Consider the following 16,986-nt stretch of genomic DNA (forward strand, 5'->3'; position numbering starts at 1 on the left):
TCCTGACTGATGGAGCTAGAGGTATCATGAACCCACCTCCTTGGTTTAACATCTCTCTAAGCATACTTAAGTAATTATGGGCACACAGTGGCCTCTCTCTTGCCTCTCTTGTTTCAACAGAAGTAATCTGCTGTGCCCCAGGGGCTCTGTGTTTTATTATGAAAAGGTAAACTGAGATACCAAGAAGTACCGTATTTTTCGCTCTATAACACGCACCCGACCATAACACGCATGTAGTTTTTAGAGGAGGAAAATCCGTAGGCATGCCACCCGTAGGCATTTCCTCCATAACACGCACAGACATTTCCCCTTACTTTCTAGGAGGAAAAAAGTGAGTGTTATGGTGCAAAAAATACAGTAATTGGCAGAAGCCAGTGCCTTAGGATTTCCCGATTTTCACTGGAGAAATGTTGGAGGGTATGGAATTGTCTGACCCCCGAGCCGTCTGAAGACAACCCTGTCTAGGGAATATTTTTTTAAAAAAAATGTTTCTTGTTTTATTATGTTTTTATATGTGTTGGAAGCTGTCCAGAGTGCCCAGGGCAATGCAATAAGATGTATAGGGTATGAATTGGAAAATTATCAATATGGAATGGGGTGTCCCTCGTTTCATTGGAGAAATGTTGGAGGGAATGCAAGGGGGGCAAGCAATAACAAAGCCATCCAACTTAACAGTGCAAAGTGTGGGGAGGTTCAAGCTACCCTCATCTTCAGGAATACAATTATGGATCTGAGAAGTTGTTTTGCTGCTCCCAATGAATGGTATTTATTCTTTACTGCATTTGAGGTTTCAATATTTGTACTGGATTTCTATTTCTTTTTTATTTATTTGAGTGTTTGTTTGAACTGAATAGTGTGGTAGAATAACAAGAAGAGCAACAACAATAGATGCAAAAATGGGTGTGGCAACAGATGTAACTCTTACCTTCTATACAGTTGGCTACATCCCAACCGTGCCAAATATACACACAAACATAATCCAGTCAAGCAAGAGGCCTTGTAATAGTCCATGGACTCACTCATTCCAGCCAAGCAAAAGCACTCAAGGGAGGACATGGAAAAGGACTGGTGATGGGCATGACCTAGGGAGAGTGGGTATAGCTCAGGGAGAGTCCAAAGTGCCAGGTAGAGAGACCTTGAAGGCTGCATTTAGCCCCCAGACCTAAGGTTCCCCACTGCAGGCTAATATTTCACGAGCCACACAAAGGCCTCATCCAGATGATGAGGACCTTCCCCACCAATCAAGGAAGCACAGAAGGACACATTTTCTTCTAGATCAAGCCAAGGGGTGTTCACCTATCTCTATTCCATATCACTTTCTAGATTTGGTTCAAGGTGCTGGTGTTGACTCCACAACAACTTAAATGGTTTGGGCTCAGCATATCCTAGAGTCTGCATCTGCCACTCTGTTTCACCACAGTTTTGAAGGTCTTATTCAGTTGCAAACTGATCGCTTCTGAACTCACTGCTGACCTCTTCCTGGAGGTCAACCACCCTGTCATGATATTGGTTTCACAGAGAAGTAACTTGCTCCATGTAACTTTAACTGTTGCAGGACCATTGATAGGAGGGAAAGCTGATCGGCACAATCACATCGAAACGAGCTTTTCTCATTGTTCCTTTCTATTGTGAACATAAAGGAGATTTGAAGCCATAAGAGAATTCCCAAGGAACTGAACCTCAACATGGGCCTCCATGTTTGGGTACTGGCCTTGGTGACCATCGCTTTATTCCATCAACATGTTCATGGTGGACTCATCAAAAGAATTATTCGGCAGAAGAGGGAGGCTGGACTCAATGTCACATTGCCGGAGGACAACCAGCCTGTGGTCTTTAACCATGTCTACAATATTAAAGTCCCCACAGGCAACCTCTGCTCTGTGGACTTGGACTCAGCAAGTGGCGACTCAGAGCTCAAGACTCAGACTGAGCAGGACAAGCAATACCAGGAGCATACATTGAATGAGGAGAACCAGATTGTCTTCACACACAGGATAAACATCCCACGGCGGGCTTGTGGCTGTGCAGCAGCCCCTGATATCAAGGATCTCCTAAGTAGGTTGGAGGAACTGGAGGGACTGGTGTCCTCTCTGCGAGACCAGTGCACCAGTGGATCCGGGTGCTGCCCCAGTGGACAACCAGCAATAGGTATGGCAAAGCAGATGCTCCAACTACTGAGCTGTGGCCCTTCAACAATGTAATGACTGGGGTGCTGAGTTAGGAACAAAGGAAGCTGCCTTATGCCGAGTCAGACCACTGGTCCATCTAGTCCAGCATTGTCTACACTGACTGGCAACAGCTCTCCAAAGTTTCAGGCAGGGGGCTCTTCCTGTCCTACCAGGAGATGCTGGGAATAATAATAATAATAATAATAATAATAATAATAATAATTTATACCCCACCCATCTGGCTGGGTTTCGCCAGCCACTCTGGGTGGCTCCCAACAGAATTAAAAGCACAATAAAACATCAGCCATTAAAAACTTCCTGAATAGGGTTGCCTTCAGATGTCTTCTAAAAGCCAGATGGTTGTTTATTTCCTTGACATCTGCTGGGAGGGCGTTCCACAGCGTGGGTGCCACCACTGAGAAGGCCCACTGTCTGGTTCCCTGTAAGCTCACTTCTTGCAGTGAAGGAACCATTAGAAGACCCTCGGAGGAGGACCTCAGTGTCCGGGCTGAACAATGGGGGTGGAGATGCTTCTTCAGGTATACTGGGCCGAGGCCATTTAGGGCTTTAAAGGTCAGCACCAACACTTTGAATTGTGTTCAGAAACATACTGGGAGCCAATGTAGGTCTTGCAGGACTGGTGTTATATGGTCTAAACAGTCACTCCCAGTAACCAGACCAGCTGCCGAATTCTGGAGCAGATGGTCCAGTGCATGCAGAGCAGATGCTCTACCACCAAGCCATAACAACAGGTGTTATTGTTGTGGAATTCAGAAATGCTGCACAGTAAACTGCTGATTCCTCATATGTCTGCTGTCCTAAAAGGCTTTCAGTCTATTAGGTGGACCAAAATAAATAAATCAGGAAAGGAAGTTGTAGTCAAGAAAGGCCCATGATGGATAACAGGTACAGGGTGCAGTTGTTTTATTTGTTCATTCTGTTTAATAATGTATACCTCACATTCCCAAATATTTCTTCAAAGAGCCTACTTACACATTCAGAACACAAAATGCATAAAACATTCAACATTTAAAGAGGAATCAATATTCAATCCTATTAGCAGTCACAAAATAATCCCCAGTGTGGCTGGTACTTTTCCCTGTTTTAAATGGTGAGTGTGTTGTAAATAGACGGTGGGATTCTATCTCATTTTTGTGCAATAAGTTGCATTCCGGCCATGCAAAAGTGAGAGGTCTGTACACACACATCACAATTCTCCATCCAGCATCCAGGCAAGCAAGAAGCATTACCAAAGAAGCATTCCAGCCACCCAAATGCACTCAGGCTGGATGCAGCCTATGGGAGGGTCTATGGTCTGGAGAGAGTCCTTTCGAGGGCCAAAAAAAAAGGCATGGAGGGTTGTGTATGGCTCTGGAGCCTGAGTCTCCTACCCCTGGGTAGGTGGATAGACTATATGCAAGGAGGTGGTGCACACAGTTAGGAAGCAATTGGGATTGGCTGTAGGTACCCTACTAGAGGACGGGCCTTAGCAGGAGCATGGTAATACAGGCCCCTGTTGTCAGCCCTGGAAAAGCATTCCCCATGCACCCTTCATCCAGTGAGCTTTGAACAGGCTCGAAGAGGCCACACGAAAACAATCCCTCATTCACACATACATTTGCAGTTATTGAGATTCCTCCCCACCATGTTTTATCAGTGCAGGTTTATGAATTAAGAATGCCAAGGAAGGCAGAAAAGTCAGTGAACCAACTTCTCATTATCATTAATTGCTTAATGCCAAGATAAGTATGTAAGTGGGTTACAAAAACAGCTACACAAATATAAAAACATCCATAATGAAAAGGCACATTGTGTAAATTCTATGTTAAAGGCATTTAGTGGCATACGTGTTCTGTTTGTGAATGCTGTTGCACAAGAAAATGCATAAGCAGGTTTGTGGTAACTTTGCTACACAACATATTTGGCACTCTGTCCTGCAATGAATTTCAGCTTGCCCACGGCTAACACTCAGTTGTCCACTAGCCCAAGAGACTTTTGCTTCAGCAGACAGAGAACACTGGACATAGCTCAGAGAAGACTCACTGAAATTAATTGTCATGACTAATTTCAATGAGTCTGCTCCAGATAATTTAGTTGGAGAATAAAACAGTAAAACAATATAAACTTGCATCATCAAAACATGTAACAAAACAATCCCATTAAAGCAGTTAAAACAGGAGCCTCGAGTCAAGAGAACAAGGGATTGCCTACGTAAGTATTGTCAGAAGCTGAAAGGATGCCAGTACAGGTGATTGGTTAGTTTTTTCCCAAGTTTGATTTTTTTGAAAATTTCTGACTTAGACCAGGAGTTGGAAAGAGTAGCAGTGTGCCTCTGAGTACCAGTTCTTGGGAATCACAAGTTGGGGAATGGGCTGTTGTGCTCAGATCCTGCTAGTGGGATTCCCATAAACATCCAGGCAACCACTGTGATAACAGGATGCTGGACTAGATGGGCCGTTGGCCTGATCTGGCAGGGCTCTTCTCATGTGTTTATGTTAACGGAGGGAAACTTCTAATCCATAATGTTTTCTGGTGCTTCTTTGTTAGCCATTGCTGTATTTTTTTTATGATGGCCTGCTTCCTTGTTTCACTGGCACAGGTCACATTGATGCTACTCCCTACTGCAGTGGACGGGGAAACTACAGTAATGATGTCTGTGGCTGCATCTGTGAACCTGGTTGGAAGGGCCCCAACTGCTCTGAACCAGAATGCCCCCAGAATTGCAACAACAGAGGGCAATGTGTCAATGGCAAGTGCATTTGTGATGAAGGCTTCACAGGGGAGGACTGTGGGCAACTGACATGTCCTGGGGACTGCAATGACCAAGGCAAATGTGTTGATGGCAAGTGTGTGTGTTTTGATGGCTACGCCGGGGAGGACTGTAGCCAGGAAGTTTGCTTGGTGCCATGCAGTGCGAATGGGAAATGCGTCAATGGGCAGTGCATCTGTACAGAAGGCTTCAGGGGGACAGACTGCAGCCAATCCCTGTGCCTCAATAATTGCAATAACCGTGGGCGCTGTGTGGAGGAGGAGTGTGAGTGTGACGAAGGTTACACTGGAGAAGATTGCAGTGAGCTTATTTGCCCCAACGACTGCTACGACCGTGGCCGTTGCGTTAATGGGACCTGCTATTGCGATGCTGGGTTCACTGGAGAAGACTGTGGGGAAATGACTTGTCCCAGCAACTGCCATGGAAATGGTCGTTGTGACAAGGGTTCGTGTGTATGCTATGAAGGGTTCATGGGGGATGACTGTGCCGACCGGAGGTGCCCCAAAGACTGCAACAAACGCGGCCGTTGCATTAATGGACAATGTGTGTGCCATGCGGGTTTCCTGGGCCTTGACTGTGGAGAAGTGAGATGCCCCAGTGACTGCAACAACCATGGTCGCTGTGTGAATGGCCAGTGCGTGTGCAATGAAAAGTACATGGGGGATGACTGCAGTGAACTGCGGTGCCCCAATGACTGCAACAACCGTGGCCGCTGCATCAAGGGGCAGTGTGAGTGTGATGAGAGGTTTATGGGGGATGACTGCGGAGACTTGAAATGCCCTAATGACTGCCACAACCATGGAAGGTGTATCAATGGGCAGTGCGTGTGCAACGAGGGCTTTGTGGGTGAGGACTGTGGGCAGCTGCAGTGCCCCAATGACTGCAACGACCGGGGACGCTGTGTCAATGGCAAGTGTGTGTGTGATGACGCCTTCACTGGGGTGGACTGCAGTGAACTGCGGTGCCCAAAAGACTGCAACAGGCATGGTCGCTGCATCAATGGCCAGTGTGTGTGTGATGAGGGCTACACAGGGGAGGATTGTGCTGAAAGGACCTGCCCCAATGACTGCAACAACCGTGGGCGCTGCATCAATGGTGTGTGTGTTTGCAATGAAGGCTTTGTTGGGGATGACTGCCGAGAACTGGCCTGTGTGAACAACTGCAGTGGCCGAGGCCGTTGCATGAACGGGCAGTGTGTTTGTGAAGAGGGCTTCACCGGGGTAGACTGCAGCCAACTGCAGTGCCCCAAAGACTGCAACAATCAAGGGCGCTGCATCAACGGAGTGTGCATATGCGACGAGGGATACCAGGGACAAGATTGCAGCGAGCAGTCCTGCCCCAACAACTGCAACGATCTCGGTCGTTGTGTCAACGGACAGTGTGTCTGTGAAGAAGGTTATGTAGGCGATGACTGTTCTGATGGTAAGTGCCACCCAAACAGTTACCATTATGTGCATGGGCTCCCAGGGGGAGGCAAGGTGGGGCAGTTGCCCACATGGATGAACCATCATTCTCAGCATTCTTTTATTTATTTGTTTTTTTTATTTATGAAATTTTAACAGCTTTTATGCACACACTGTACTGTATTCATCACTTCTTTTCCAAAGACTTCCTAATCCATCTCTCTGTGGCATACTATGGAAATCTTGATCTGCTGCATATCCTCATATTTTACCCATTATCATTTCAAGACTTCCTTTTTGATGTTATCTGCTACTCATATGTTAACTCCTACTTGTAGGTTAAATTGTATATTATACCCTATAAGATAATCTCCAAAACACCTCCACTCTTTTCTTATCTTTAACTCATCCTTATTCCTTAGTTTTGCCGTCATGGTTACTAATTCTATGCATTCTATCCATTTGTTCTGCCAGATTTCCTTTGTGGGTATCTCTTCTTGCCTTTTTTTTTTTTTTTTTTTTTTGCATATACCGTATTTTTCGCCCTATAGGATGCACCGTCCCATAAGGCGCACCTAGTTTTTTGGGGGGGAAATAAAGGGAAAAAATTATTTCCCCCTCAGGCGCGGGGCTGGGGCGGGGGAGGCCCGCCCGAGCTTCCCCCAACCCCAGCCCCCAAACAGGCAGCTCTCTGCAAGCTGTGGGAGCCCAGCGCTGCCTCCCGCTGCTTGCTGAGAGGTCCGCGAAGCCTGGACGCACTGAGCTCAGCGCGCGCAGGCTTCAGCACGCAGGCAACTCTCCGCAAGCAGCGGGAGTGCTCCCGCTGCTTGCAGAGAGGTCCGCGAAGCCTGGAGAGCGAGTGGGGTCGGTGTGCACCGACCCCTCTCGCTCTCCAGGCTTCACCGAAAGCCTGCATTCGCCCCATAGGACACACACACATTTCCTATAGGGCGAAAAATACGGTACTATTCTAGCTGCAGTGGTTGCATACAAAAAAATATTGAGTGCCTTTTTTGGAATGTCATCACCTATTATCTCTAATAGAAAGGCCTCTGGTACTTGGGGAAATGTGAGTTTGAGAATCTGTTTTTAATTCTGTGTGGATAATTTACATGAGCATATTTGCATGACCACCACATATGGATCAGGGTTCCCTCCACTTCGTGGCACTTCCAGCATAAATTAGACCCTTTTAAATACATTTTCACTAATTTTTCTGGGTGTCAAGTACCACCATAATCTTTTGTAGGTTTACTTAATATGTTGTAACCAATATCTATGGCCCATTTTGTCATTGGCCCATTTTGCCCCACACTTTCTAGGCAGAGGTCTGCACTTTAAAGTTCCAAGCCTGAGTACTCTTTCTTTTCCTCCCCAGAGCTTTCCCTATGAAAACCTGCTCTTTAAAACTGAAGTGCAACGAAAAGCACTTTGGGTTTTCTGTGGATTTCCGTTTCCTCCAATTCAGCTGTAAAGAGCAGGTTTTTGTGGGGAAAGCTCAGGAGCAGCAACAACAAAAAGAGCACTTGGACAGAGCTTTAAAGCATGGAGGGGAAGTAAGAGAAGGCTAGAGTGAAGAGAAAAACAACCTCCTCTCAGCACCCTAAACAAACTGTTTCCAGGAGTCTCTGAGGGAAGCCGTTACAGTTTAAAGTGCTATGATACTGTTCTAAATGCATAGTGCATATGGCTTCAAAACTAGAAACGAGCTAAAGGTTCAGCACAAACATTTAATAGAGACCTCTTTTAACTGTACTATGTTGAACAGCAGGGTATGGGTAGCATTTTCCCCTCTAACAACAACAACAACAACAAGCAATATGAAATCCAGGTTCTAGCGTACATGGGAGCCATCAGAACCCTCATTCCCCACCTACAGTCCAAAATGACTACCCTGATCATGCAGCCTAGCCCTTATCAGGGCAAATGATCTGTGTCTCAGTTTTAAAAACACATGCCATTTGATTCTCTGCCATAGTACATGTTTTTATTTTATCTTTTAATTTCTCTTGTTAGTATTGCCTCCAAAAGATCTGACAGTTACAGATGTGACTGACAAGACTGTCAACCTGGAATGGAAGAATGAAAATGTGGTCACTGAATACCTCATCACCTACATCCCTACCGGAACTGGTGGCTTAGACTTTGAGTTTAGAGTGCCTGGGAACCATACGTCAGCCACCATCCGAGAGCTGGAGCCTGGTGTGGAATACTTCATCCGTGTTTTTGCCATCCTGAAGAACAAGAAGAGCATCCCAATTAGTGCCCGTGTAGCCACTTGTAAGTACATTAAAGCCCAGCTGAGCCATTCAACTAACTTGCTTGTCTACAAAACACTTACCTTCCTGTAAAATCAGGATGGAATACATGGGTGCACTGCTGTTTGCTTCTATGTTATTGCTTCTATGCTATGAGCCCAGATAAAATAATAGAATTATAGAATCATAGAGTTGGAAGAGACCACAAGGGCCATCGAGTCCAACCCCTGCCAAGCAGGAAACACCATCAGAGCACTCCTGACATATGGTTGTCAAGCCTCTGCTTAAAGACCTCCAAAGAAGGAGACTCCACCACACTCCTTGGCAGCAAATTCCACTGTTGAACAGCTCTTACTGTCAGGAAGTTCTTCCTAATGTTTAGGTGGAATCTTCTTTCTTGTAGTTTGTTTGTTTGTTTTTTAAATAAATTTTTTATTAATTTCCAAATTTTTTAACATAAACAAAAACAACATAAAAACAAACACATAAAGTCATATTTTCTTAACCTTATTTCCATAACCCTCTTTTCCCGGACTTCCCCATACCTTCCCCTTTTTGCATCCTTAATTTTAAACCATTATTCAGCAACCCTTCTTAACCAATTGAATATAAATTCATTCTCCTTTTCAATTCCACCCTCAAATTAAACACAATTTGCCGCTGCAATTCTACGTCTTCTTTTCCCTCAGCATTTTAGCACTCCTCAATTATATAATAGTTCTTAAGATACATCTTAAATTTCTTCCAATCTTCTTCCACAGTCTCTTTCTCTTGGTCGCGGATTCTGCCAGTCATTTCTGCCAGTCCCATAAAGTCAATCACTTTCGCCTGCCATTCCTCCAGCGTGGGTAGCTCTTGTGTCTTCCAATACTTTGCTAGAAGAATCCTTGCTGCCGTAGTAGCGTACAAAAAGAAATTCTTATCCTTCTTCGGAACCAGCTGGCCGACCATACCCAAGAGAAATGCCTCTGGTTTCTTGTTAAAGGTGCACTTAAGCACTTTCTTAACTTCATTATAAATCATTTCCCAGAAGGCCTTAATCTTTGGGCAGGTCCACCAAAGGTGGAAAAAGGTACCTTCAGTCTCTTTACATTTCCAACATTTGTTATTGGGCAAATGATAAATCTTCGCAAGCTTGACTGGGGTCATGTACCACCTGTAAATCATTTTCATAATGTTTTCTCGTAAGGCATTACATGCCGTGAATTTAATACCTGTGGTCCATAACTGCTCCCAGTCAGCAAACATAATGTCATGACCTATGTCCTGTGCCCATTTAACCATAGCTGACTTCACTGTCTCATCTAGTGTATTCCACTTCAACAGCAAGTTATACATTCTTGATAAAATCTTAGTATTGGGTTCTAACAGTTCTGTTTCTAGTTTCGATTTCTCCACCTGGAAACCAATTTTCCTGTCTTGTTTGTAAGCCTCCATTATTTGAAAATAATGGAGCCAATCTCGTACCTTGGACTTTATTTTCTCATAACTTTGTAATTTAAATTCACCACCTTCTTGTTCTAAAATTTCAGAATATTTCGGCCAATTAGTTCTCATATTAAGTTTCTTTACCTCCTTGGCCTCCATAGGTGAGAGCCACCTGGGAGTTTTATTTTCCAATAAATCTTTATACCGTATGCAAACATTATATAGTGCTTTCCTGACAATATGATTTTTAAAACCCTTATACACTTTAACCTTGTCATACCAGATATATGCATGCCAACCAAAGTTGTTATCAAATCCTTCCAAATCTAGAACGTCTGCGTTTTCAAGAAGTAGCCAATCTTTTAACCAGCAGAAAGCTGCCGATTCATAGTAGAGTCTTAAGTCCGGCAGGGCAAACCCCCCTCTTTCTTTAGAATCGGTAAGTATCTTAAACTTAATTCTGGGCTTTTTTGCCCTGCCAGACAAATTTAGATATATCTTTCTGCCACTTCTTGAAACAGTCCAGTTTATCAACAAATTGTAATGTCTGAAACAAAAATAACATTCTAGGCAATACATTCATTTTAATTACTGCGATTCGACCTAACAAGGAAAGCTTCAGGTTTGACCATATTTCTAAATCTTTCTTTATCTCAGTCCAGCACTTATCATAGTTATCCTTAAATAAGTTTACATTCTTAGATGTCATGTTAATCCCCAGGTATTTTACACTCTTTGCCACCACTAACCCAGTTTCCTCTTGGAATCTCTCTCTTTCAACATTTGTTAAGTTTTTTTCCAGTACCTTGGTTTTTTGTTTGTTCAACTTAAATTCTGCGACCTGGCCGAATACTTGAATTAATTCTAAAGCTCTTTTGGTACTAGTGTCTGGCTCTTCTTTCTTGTAGTTTGGAACCATTGCTCCGTGTCCGCTTCTCTGGAGCAGCAGAAAACAACCTTTCTCCCTCCTCTATGTGACATCCTTTTATATATTTGAACATGGCTATCATATCACCCCTTAACCTCCTCTTCTCCAGGCTAAACATGCCCAGCTCCCTTAGCCGTTCCTCATAAGGCATCGTTTCCAGGCCTTTGACCATTTTGGTTGCCCTCCTCTGGACATGTTCCAGTTTGTCAGTGTCCTTCTTGAACTGTGGTGCCCAGAACTGGACACAGTACTCCAGGTGAGGTCTGACCAGAGCAGAATACAGTGGCACTATTACTTCCCTTGATCTAGATGCTATACTCCTATAGATGTAATTAAGTGGGTACTAGTTGGGGCAACCATCATTTCCCCTGGTTCAGAAATCCTTTCTCCAATACTAGCCAAGTGCAAAACACATCTTATTTAGAAAAGGAGGCTGGTCCAGTAGGGTGAATGGGGCCTGACACTGCCCTGCCAGCTCTCACCTGCCTACCTTTTTTACTTAGGACCAGCCCAGAGGGTAGAACTGCCTATCAGCTTCTTCCTCCTAATTCTCTGTGTTGCCCCTTGCAGAACCAAGCAGGAAGGCGCTTCATCAGAAAGCCAAACCTGAGTGAAGGCAATGCTCTTACTCTGGAATGACAACATGTAGGCAAAGGGGGGAAATGGGCCAAGGAGCAGAGCATGGAAAGATTTAAGCCATTTTTACAGCCCCCCCCCTCCTGCCCTGTTGATATTTTCATCCCCTCCCATTGCAAGAATCTCCTGATCTGATGTTTTCAGAAAAGAGGAGGTGGAAACTGCTCTTCTCTTCCACTCCTGACTGCCTGCCTGACTCTGTGTGTGGAGAGAGTCTTATCTATGTAGTGGCTGAGTGGGAGCTGTAACACTCATGCAAGCCAGAAGTTCTTTAGTTTGCAGTAGCTATTAGAAATAAAAGAAGTTATGCTTCACAGCTAGCTTCCGCGTTATTTATTCTCTGCTGAGTCTGGTGCTCACAATGCACAGTTGTGAGTCCAGTGCACTGAGACCTGCTTTCCAGAACTGGAAGGTCTCTGAAAGTGCTCCAGTTGCCTAGCCCAGTTGGGGCAGAATCAGTTATTGAGCCCAGTCACTGACATCGGCTGAAAGGCGTACTGACACACCCCACCCCACATTGCAAACAGGAATGTGGCCCTTTGCAACCTTCCAATGAGTTGATGGATTTGGAGGAACTGCTTTGTTTCAGTCCTAAATCCTGGGCCTTCCTCAAGAATGACAGGGGGGAAATTTGATAGTGTGTTCCCAGTATGTCGGATTTCTTCTTTGTAGCTTACTGGCTTTCAAGTAGTGTTCCAGCATATAGTGTTGGGGTATTTTTATATATATTTTAAATGAATATGGTTTGAATGCTGAAGCCATGCCTCATGCATCTGCTTTCTGCTATTGCTTTCCAGATTTGCCTGCTCCAGATGGCTTGAAGTTCAAATCTATTAAAGAGACATCAGTAGAGGTGGAGTGGGACCCGCTGGACATCCCATTCAGTGGATGGGAGATTGTTTTTAACAGCCTGGTAAGGAAAGATATGACCTATGAGTGGGTCCCTTGTGATGTGAAGGGTCCTGGTTACATTTCTTGCTTCTTTAAATTCCAATTGTTTAACTTATGCACTGCAGAAGGAGGAAGACAATGTGGGAATCAGGAACAGTCTAAAGAAGCCTCAAACATCGTATCTGCAGCCAGGCTTGGCACCAGGACAACAATATAATGTGTCTCTTTATGTTGTGAAGAATCAAACCAGAGGACCTGGCCTCTCCAGGGTAATAACAACAAGTAAGTAGCAACTGAATGCGATCAGCCTCTAGATGACTGTGCCAGTTATTAGTCTGATTATTTAGTGAGTTGCTTCTCTTGTTTGTTGCAAGAAGAAAATAAATACCCTGGGAAGGTGAGCAAGCAGCAATGCTGGGAGAAGCTAGAATGGATGGGATTTGCAGTGGATGACTGTAGCAACTGTCAAAACTGATAGTTGCTGCAATCTTCAAGAGGCTTCTCACCAAACAAAGGATGAGCAAGGTCATCAACAAAAGCATAATGAAGTACTCTATATCCAAACCACAAGCATTATCACTGGAGAACATTTTAACACTAAAGACTACTTAGTTGATTTGAATCTATTTTTCCCAATAGAGACTGCAATTGCAGAATACTGAAAAATCACTACTCTTTCCATAGTGAGAAAATGAGATGCCGAGGTATGACAGCAAACACTAGAGTCTGTGCTGTGAAAGGGAAGGGAGAAAGCAAACCAGTTAAACCAACCTCTTCCTCTTAACTTCCACTGCTGGGAAAGGGCCCATGCAACAAGAGCTCCTTCTTCTCACCAGACACCCTGCCCCTCAACAGCTGCAGAACACTCCAGATAGCCCAACTCAAACTTGGGCAATATGAGACTGTCTTTATCTGACTCAGTGAAAGCCTTAGCCCGCCCAAAAGCAGTTCATTTTAGAATTCAGGAGTTGGATAACTGGTGTATAATCTTATTTAAAGGGCCTGTTACTTTTCTGTGCACATTGGTGTCTTCTGCGCAGCAAAGTTTCAAGCTGGGGGACTTAGAATTACAGAATCATAGAACTGTAGGGTTGGGAGGGACATCAATGGTCAACTAGTCCAACCCCCTGCAACACAAGAATCATATCTAAAGATTCATTGACAGATAGCCATCCAAACTCTGTTTGAAAACCTCAAATGAAGGAGAGCCCATGGCTCCCCAAGGTAGTCCATTCCATTGTCAAACAGCTCTTACCACCAGAACTTTATTCCTAATGTTTAGTCAGATTCTCCTTTCTTGTAATATGAATCCGTTTGTTCAGATCCAACCCTCTGGAGCACCAGAAAATAAGCTTGGTCCACCTTCCATGTTACAGACCTTCAAATATTTGAAGATGGCTATCATTTCACCTCTCAGTCTTTTCTTTCTGAACATACCCATCTCCCTTCTTTCTTTAAAGAAAGCTCCTCAAGTCTTTCCTGATCCTCTGGGGAATCTCTGGTCCACCCACTGGTCAGGTTTCACCCATTGGTCAGGAATCTCCTTAGAGCTCAAGGAACAAGATGAGGGATCTGGTTGCAGCAGGTCCACATGGGAAGAACCAAGTCTCCTCCTTGGAACTCCTGTGGTAGGACCACTTGGCACATGAGGATTCTTGGTTTGGGGCATGATAGCCAAGGAGCAAGTCATGGGAGTTGAAACCTTTCTCACATGTCCTCCCTCCTCACCTCCACAATGTAACGGGCAGCAATTGGAAAGATAATTTGCTTCTCAGAACTGCAGTCACCTAACCTCTCACATAGGTGGGACACGGGTGGCGCTGCGGGTTAAACCACAGAGCCTAGGGCTTGCCGATCGAAAGGTCAGTGGTTCGAATCCCTGCAACATGGTGAGCTCTCATTGTTCGATCCCTGCTCCTGCCAACCTAGCAGTTCGAAAGCATGTCAAAGTGCAAGAAGATAAATAGGTACCGCTCCGGCAGGAAGGTAAACGGTGTTTCCGTGCACTGTTCTGGTTCGCCAGAAGTGGCTTAGTCATGCTGGCCACATGACGCAGAAGCTGCATGCCAGCTCCCTTGGCCAATAAAGTGAGATGAGCGCCACAACCCCAGAGTCGTCTGCGACTGGACCTAACAGTCAGGGGTCCCTTTACCTTTAACCTCTCACATAGTGTGGGCTGCATCTAACAGGATGGCTACTCATTTCATAGTGGGGAGGAGGCCTAATTGAAAGGCAAGGGCTGGGGGCCCACTGACAGCCTCCTTCCAGATGCCCCACAAGAACTGGGAGCCAACACTGTTGGAGAGACTAGTGACATAATATTGACACACATTGGGATAGGAAAAGGAAGAGTACAATGGAACTGTGGAGGATGTAGAGCCATCCGCTGAAAAAACTATCTCTCTGTATTTCTGTTGGGTCACCTTCCTGCTGTGTCTAGATTCTTACAGCAGTAAAGAGGAACAATAAAGGCACTTTATGTCACTGCAGTTCTCGTTGCTGCTGCAAAAAGAATATGGATTTCCCCAGAGGGTTAGTGAGTGGGCAGCAGTACTGAAGGGGGGGCTCTCTGCATGTGCCTGTAGCAACTGTCAGATTGGATAGCTGCTCACCACATGTGGAAAACATTTTATCAAGTTTTATATGTTTTATTAGATACAGTACAGAGAAAATTAGAAAATGTGGTAAATTAACTAGCCAACTAATTAATTAATTAAATGAAAATGAAGACTGTTTTGAGATGGAGATGTATGGTCTCTGCACACCCCCACCCCAGATAATTTTTGCAATTCATTCAAATTTATTTTTGCACCCTTTAAAAAGCCTATTCATCAAGGAGTTGTATGGTATCCAAATATTCTAAATCCCTGTCTCATCCTTTTTCGTACTCAACAGAGCTTGATGCCCCCAGCCAGATCGAGGCAAATGATGTTACAGACACTACAGCACTGATCACATGGTTCAAACCATTGGCTGAGATTGATGGTGTTGAGCTGACTTTTGGGCCCAAGGATGTCCCAGGGGACCGAACAACCATCGACCTCTCAAAGGATGATAGCCAATACTCTATTGGGAATCTGAAACCACATACCGAATATGAGGTGACCCTAGTGTCCCGACGTGGGGATATGGAGAGTGACCCTGTGACGGAAACCTTTGTCACAGGTAATAAGTGGTCAGAGTTCTCCTTCCTACTTACCTACCTACCTACCATGGTTTCCAGTGTGGCAGTGATGGATGCAATGGTGTCCTTGAATTATAACTTTGGTGCCAATAGACCCACTGAGCTCCCTCTCACTCAATGCCCTTTTAGTCATGAGGTGGTGAGGAATTTACTTTTTTTCATCCCTTAAGAACTGCATAGAGCTGGGGGAGGAAGTTGGAAGACAGACACACTTTTCGACTTCCCTTTTCAGCTCTATGTGCTTGTCAGGTCTTGTATTAATTGTACTGGATCTGACTTTCTCCCAGATCACTTGGCAGAGCAAAGTGTATGATCAGAGCAAATTGGCAAACCATAAGCTACAAGTTGGGACCAGGCTGGTCTTCTCTTGCTGGAGTTCTTGCCTGAATAGCAGCTGATGACTTTTGCTCCTTTGGCCAATGGTTGGGACCAGAGTGTTCTTTTCCATTACCTGCTTCTACAGTTCCAGTTCAAGAACTCCAACAGGTAGTTGGAGCAGGGTGTCCTTTTCTGGCAAAGCAGCAGCAGCTGCTTCAGCCAGTGGATGGGTCCAGGCTAGACTCTTTCTTGACATGTCGTTCTTCCTGGGAGACAGGGGGAGCAGCCCCCCAGCGGGCCTTGGTCTATTGGCTGATTGTAGAGGCCAGTGCGTGTTGCCCTTGAGCTCTGCAAGCTCAGAGCAGACTTCTACCAAGTACCAAATCCATTACTTTTAAAACTATCTACTTTCGGAGAATTGATTCAATCCTTTTTTTACTTTTCTGACAACAAATAACTGCCTTGGAACCATGGTGCACTGCAGAACATTATGGAGCAATCCACGGGGCACATTCAGTGTACTAGTTAAGCCTTTGAGCATCACTATTGCTCCACATGAACTGCAGATGTGCACCAAAGCTCACCCAAAGTGCATCTGCAGACACACTTCTCTGGAAATGCTTGGGAGTACTGGGAATACTGGTGTGCCACTACATTGAGGAATCTCTTGAGAATCTTCTGAGGAACACCAAGGCACCCTGGGATTTAATCCAGAAACCGCTGCTCTATCACAAGGGTGGGGAACTTGTAGTCCTGCAGTCTGCAGATGTTGCTGAATGCCAATACCTTTCAGTACCAACCAGCATGGCTAATGGTTAGTGTTCACTGGGATTGTAGTGTAGCAACACTTGAAGGGCTACAGATTTCCTATCTATGCTAACATACCAAGGTTGAAAGTATTGGGTTGTATCCAACTAGGTTCTACTCAGGGTAGACCCACTGAAATGAATGAACCTGTTAGTCATGTCCATTAATGCCAATGAGTCTACTGTGAGTAGGCTT

At 44.8% G+C, this 16,986-nt stretch overlaps 1 protein-coding gene across 6 annotated transcripts in view; it reads left to right on the top strand.

Annotated features, from left to right (window-relative positions):
- TNC (tenascin C) overlaps positions 1–16,986 on the top strand; it is an 87,265-nt gene that overhangs the window by 28,403 nt on the left and 41,876 nt on the right. For 5 of the 6 annotated variants that reach the window (XM_079961887.1, XM_079961889.1, XM_079961890.1 and 2 more), the window contains exons 2-7: positions 1,556–2,148; positions 4,768–6,360; positions 8,358–8,621; positions 12,389–12,504; positions 12,608–12,764; positions 15,378–15,647. In XM_079961887.1, coding sequence (XP_079818013.1) covers positions 1,686–2,148; positions 4,768–6,360; positions 8,358–8,621; positions 12,389–12,504; positions 12,608–12,764; positions 15,378–15,647 — 2,863 coding nt within the window. In that variant the 5' untranslated portion in view covers positions 1,556–1,685. The remainder of the gene's footprint in view (positions 1–1,555; positions 2,149–4,767; positions 6,361–8,357; positions 8,622–12,388; positions 12,505–12,607; positions 12,765–15,377; positions 15,648–16,986) is intronic. The other variant, XM_079961888.1, reaches the window with a different exon arrangement.

Source organism: Podarcis cretensis, assembly GCF_951804945.1.
Source record: "Podarcis cretensis genome assembly, chromosome: Z".
NCBI classification, from domain to species: Eukaryota; Metazoa; Chordata; class Lepidosauria; order Squamata; family Lacertidae; genus Podarcis; species Podarcis cretensis.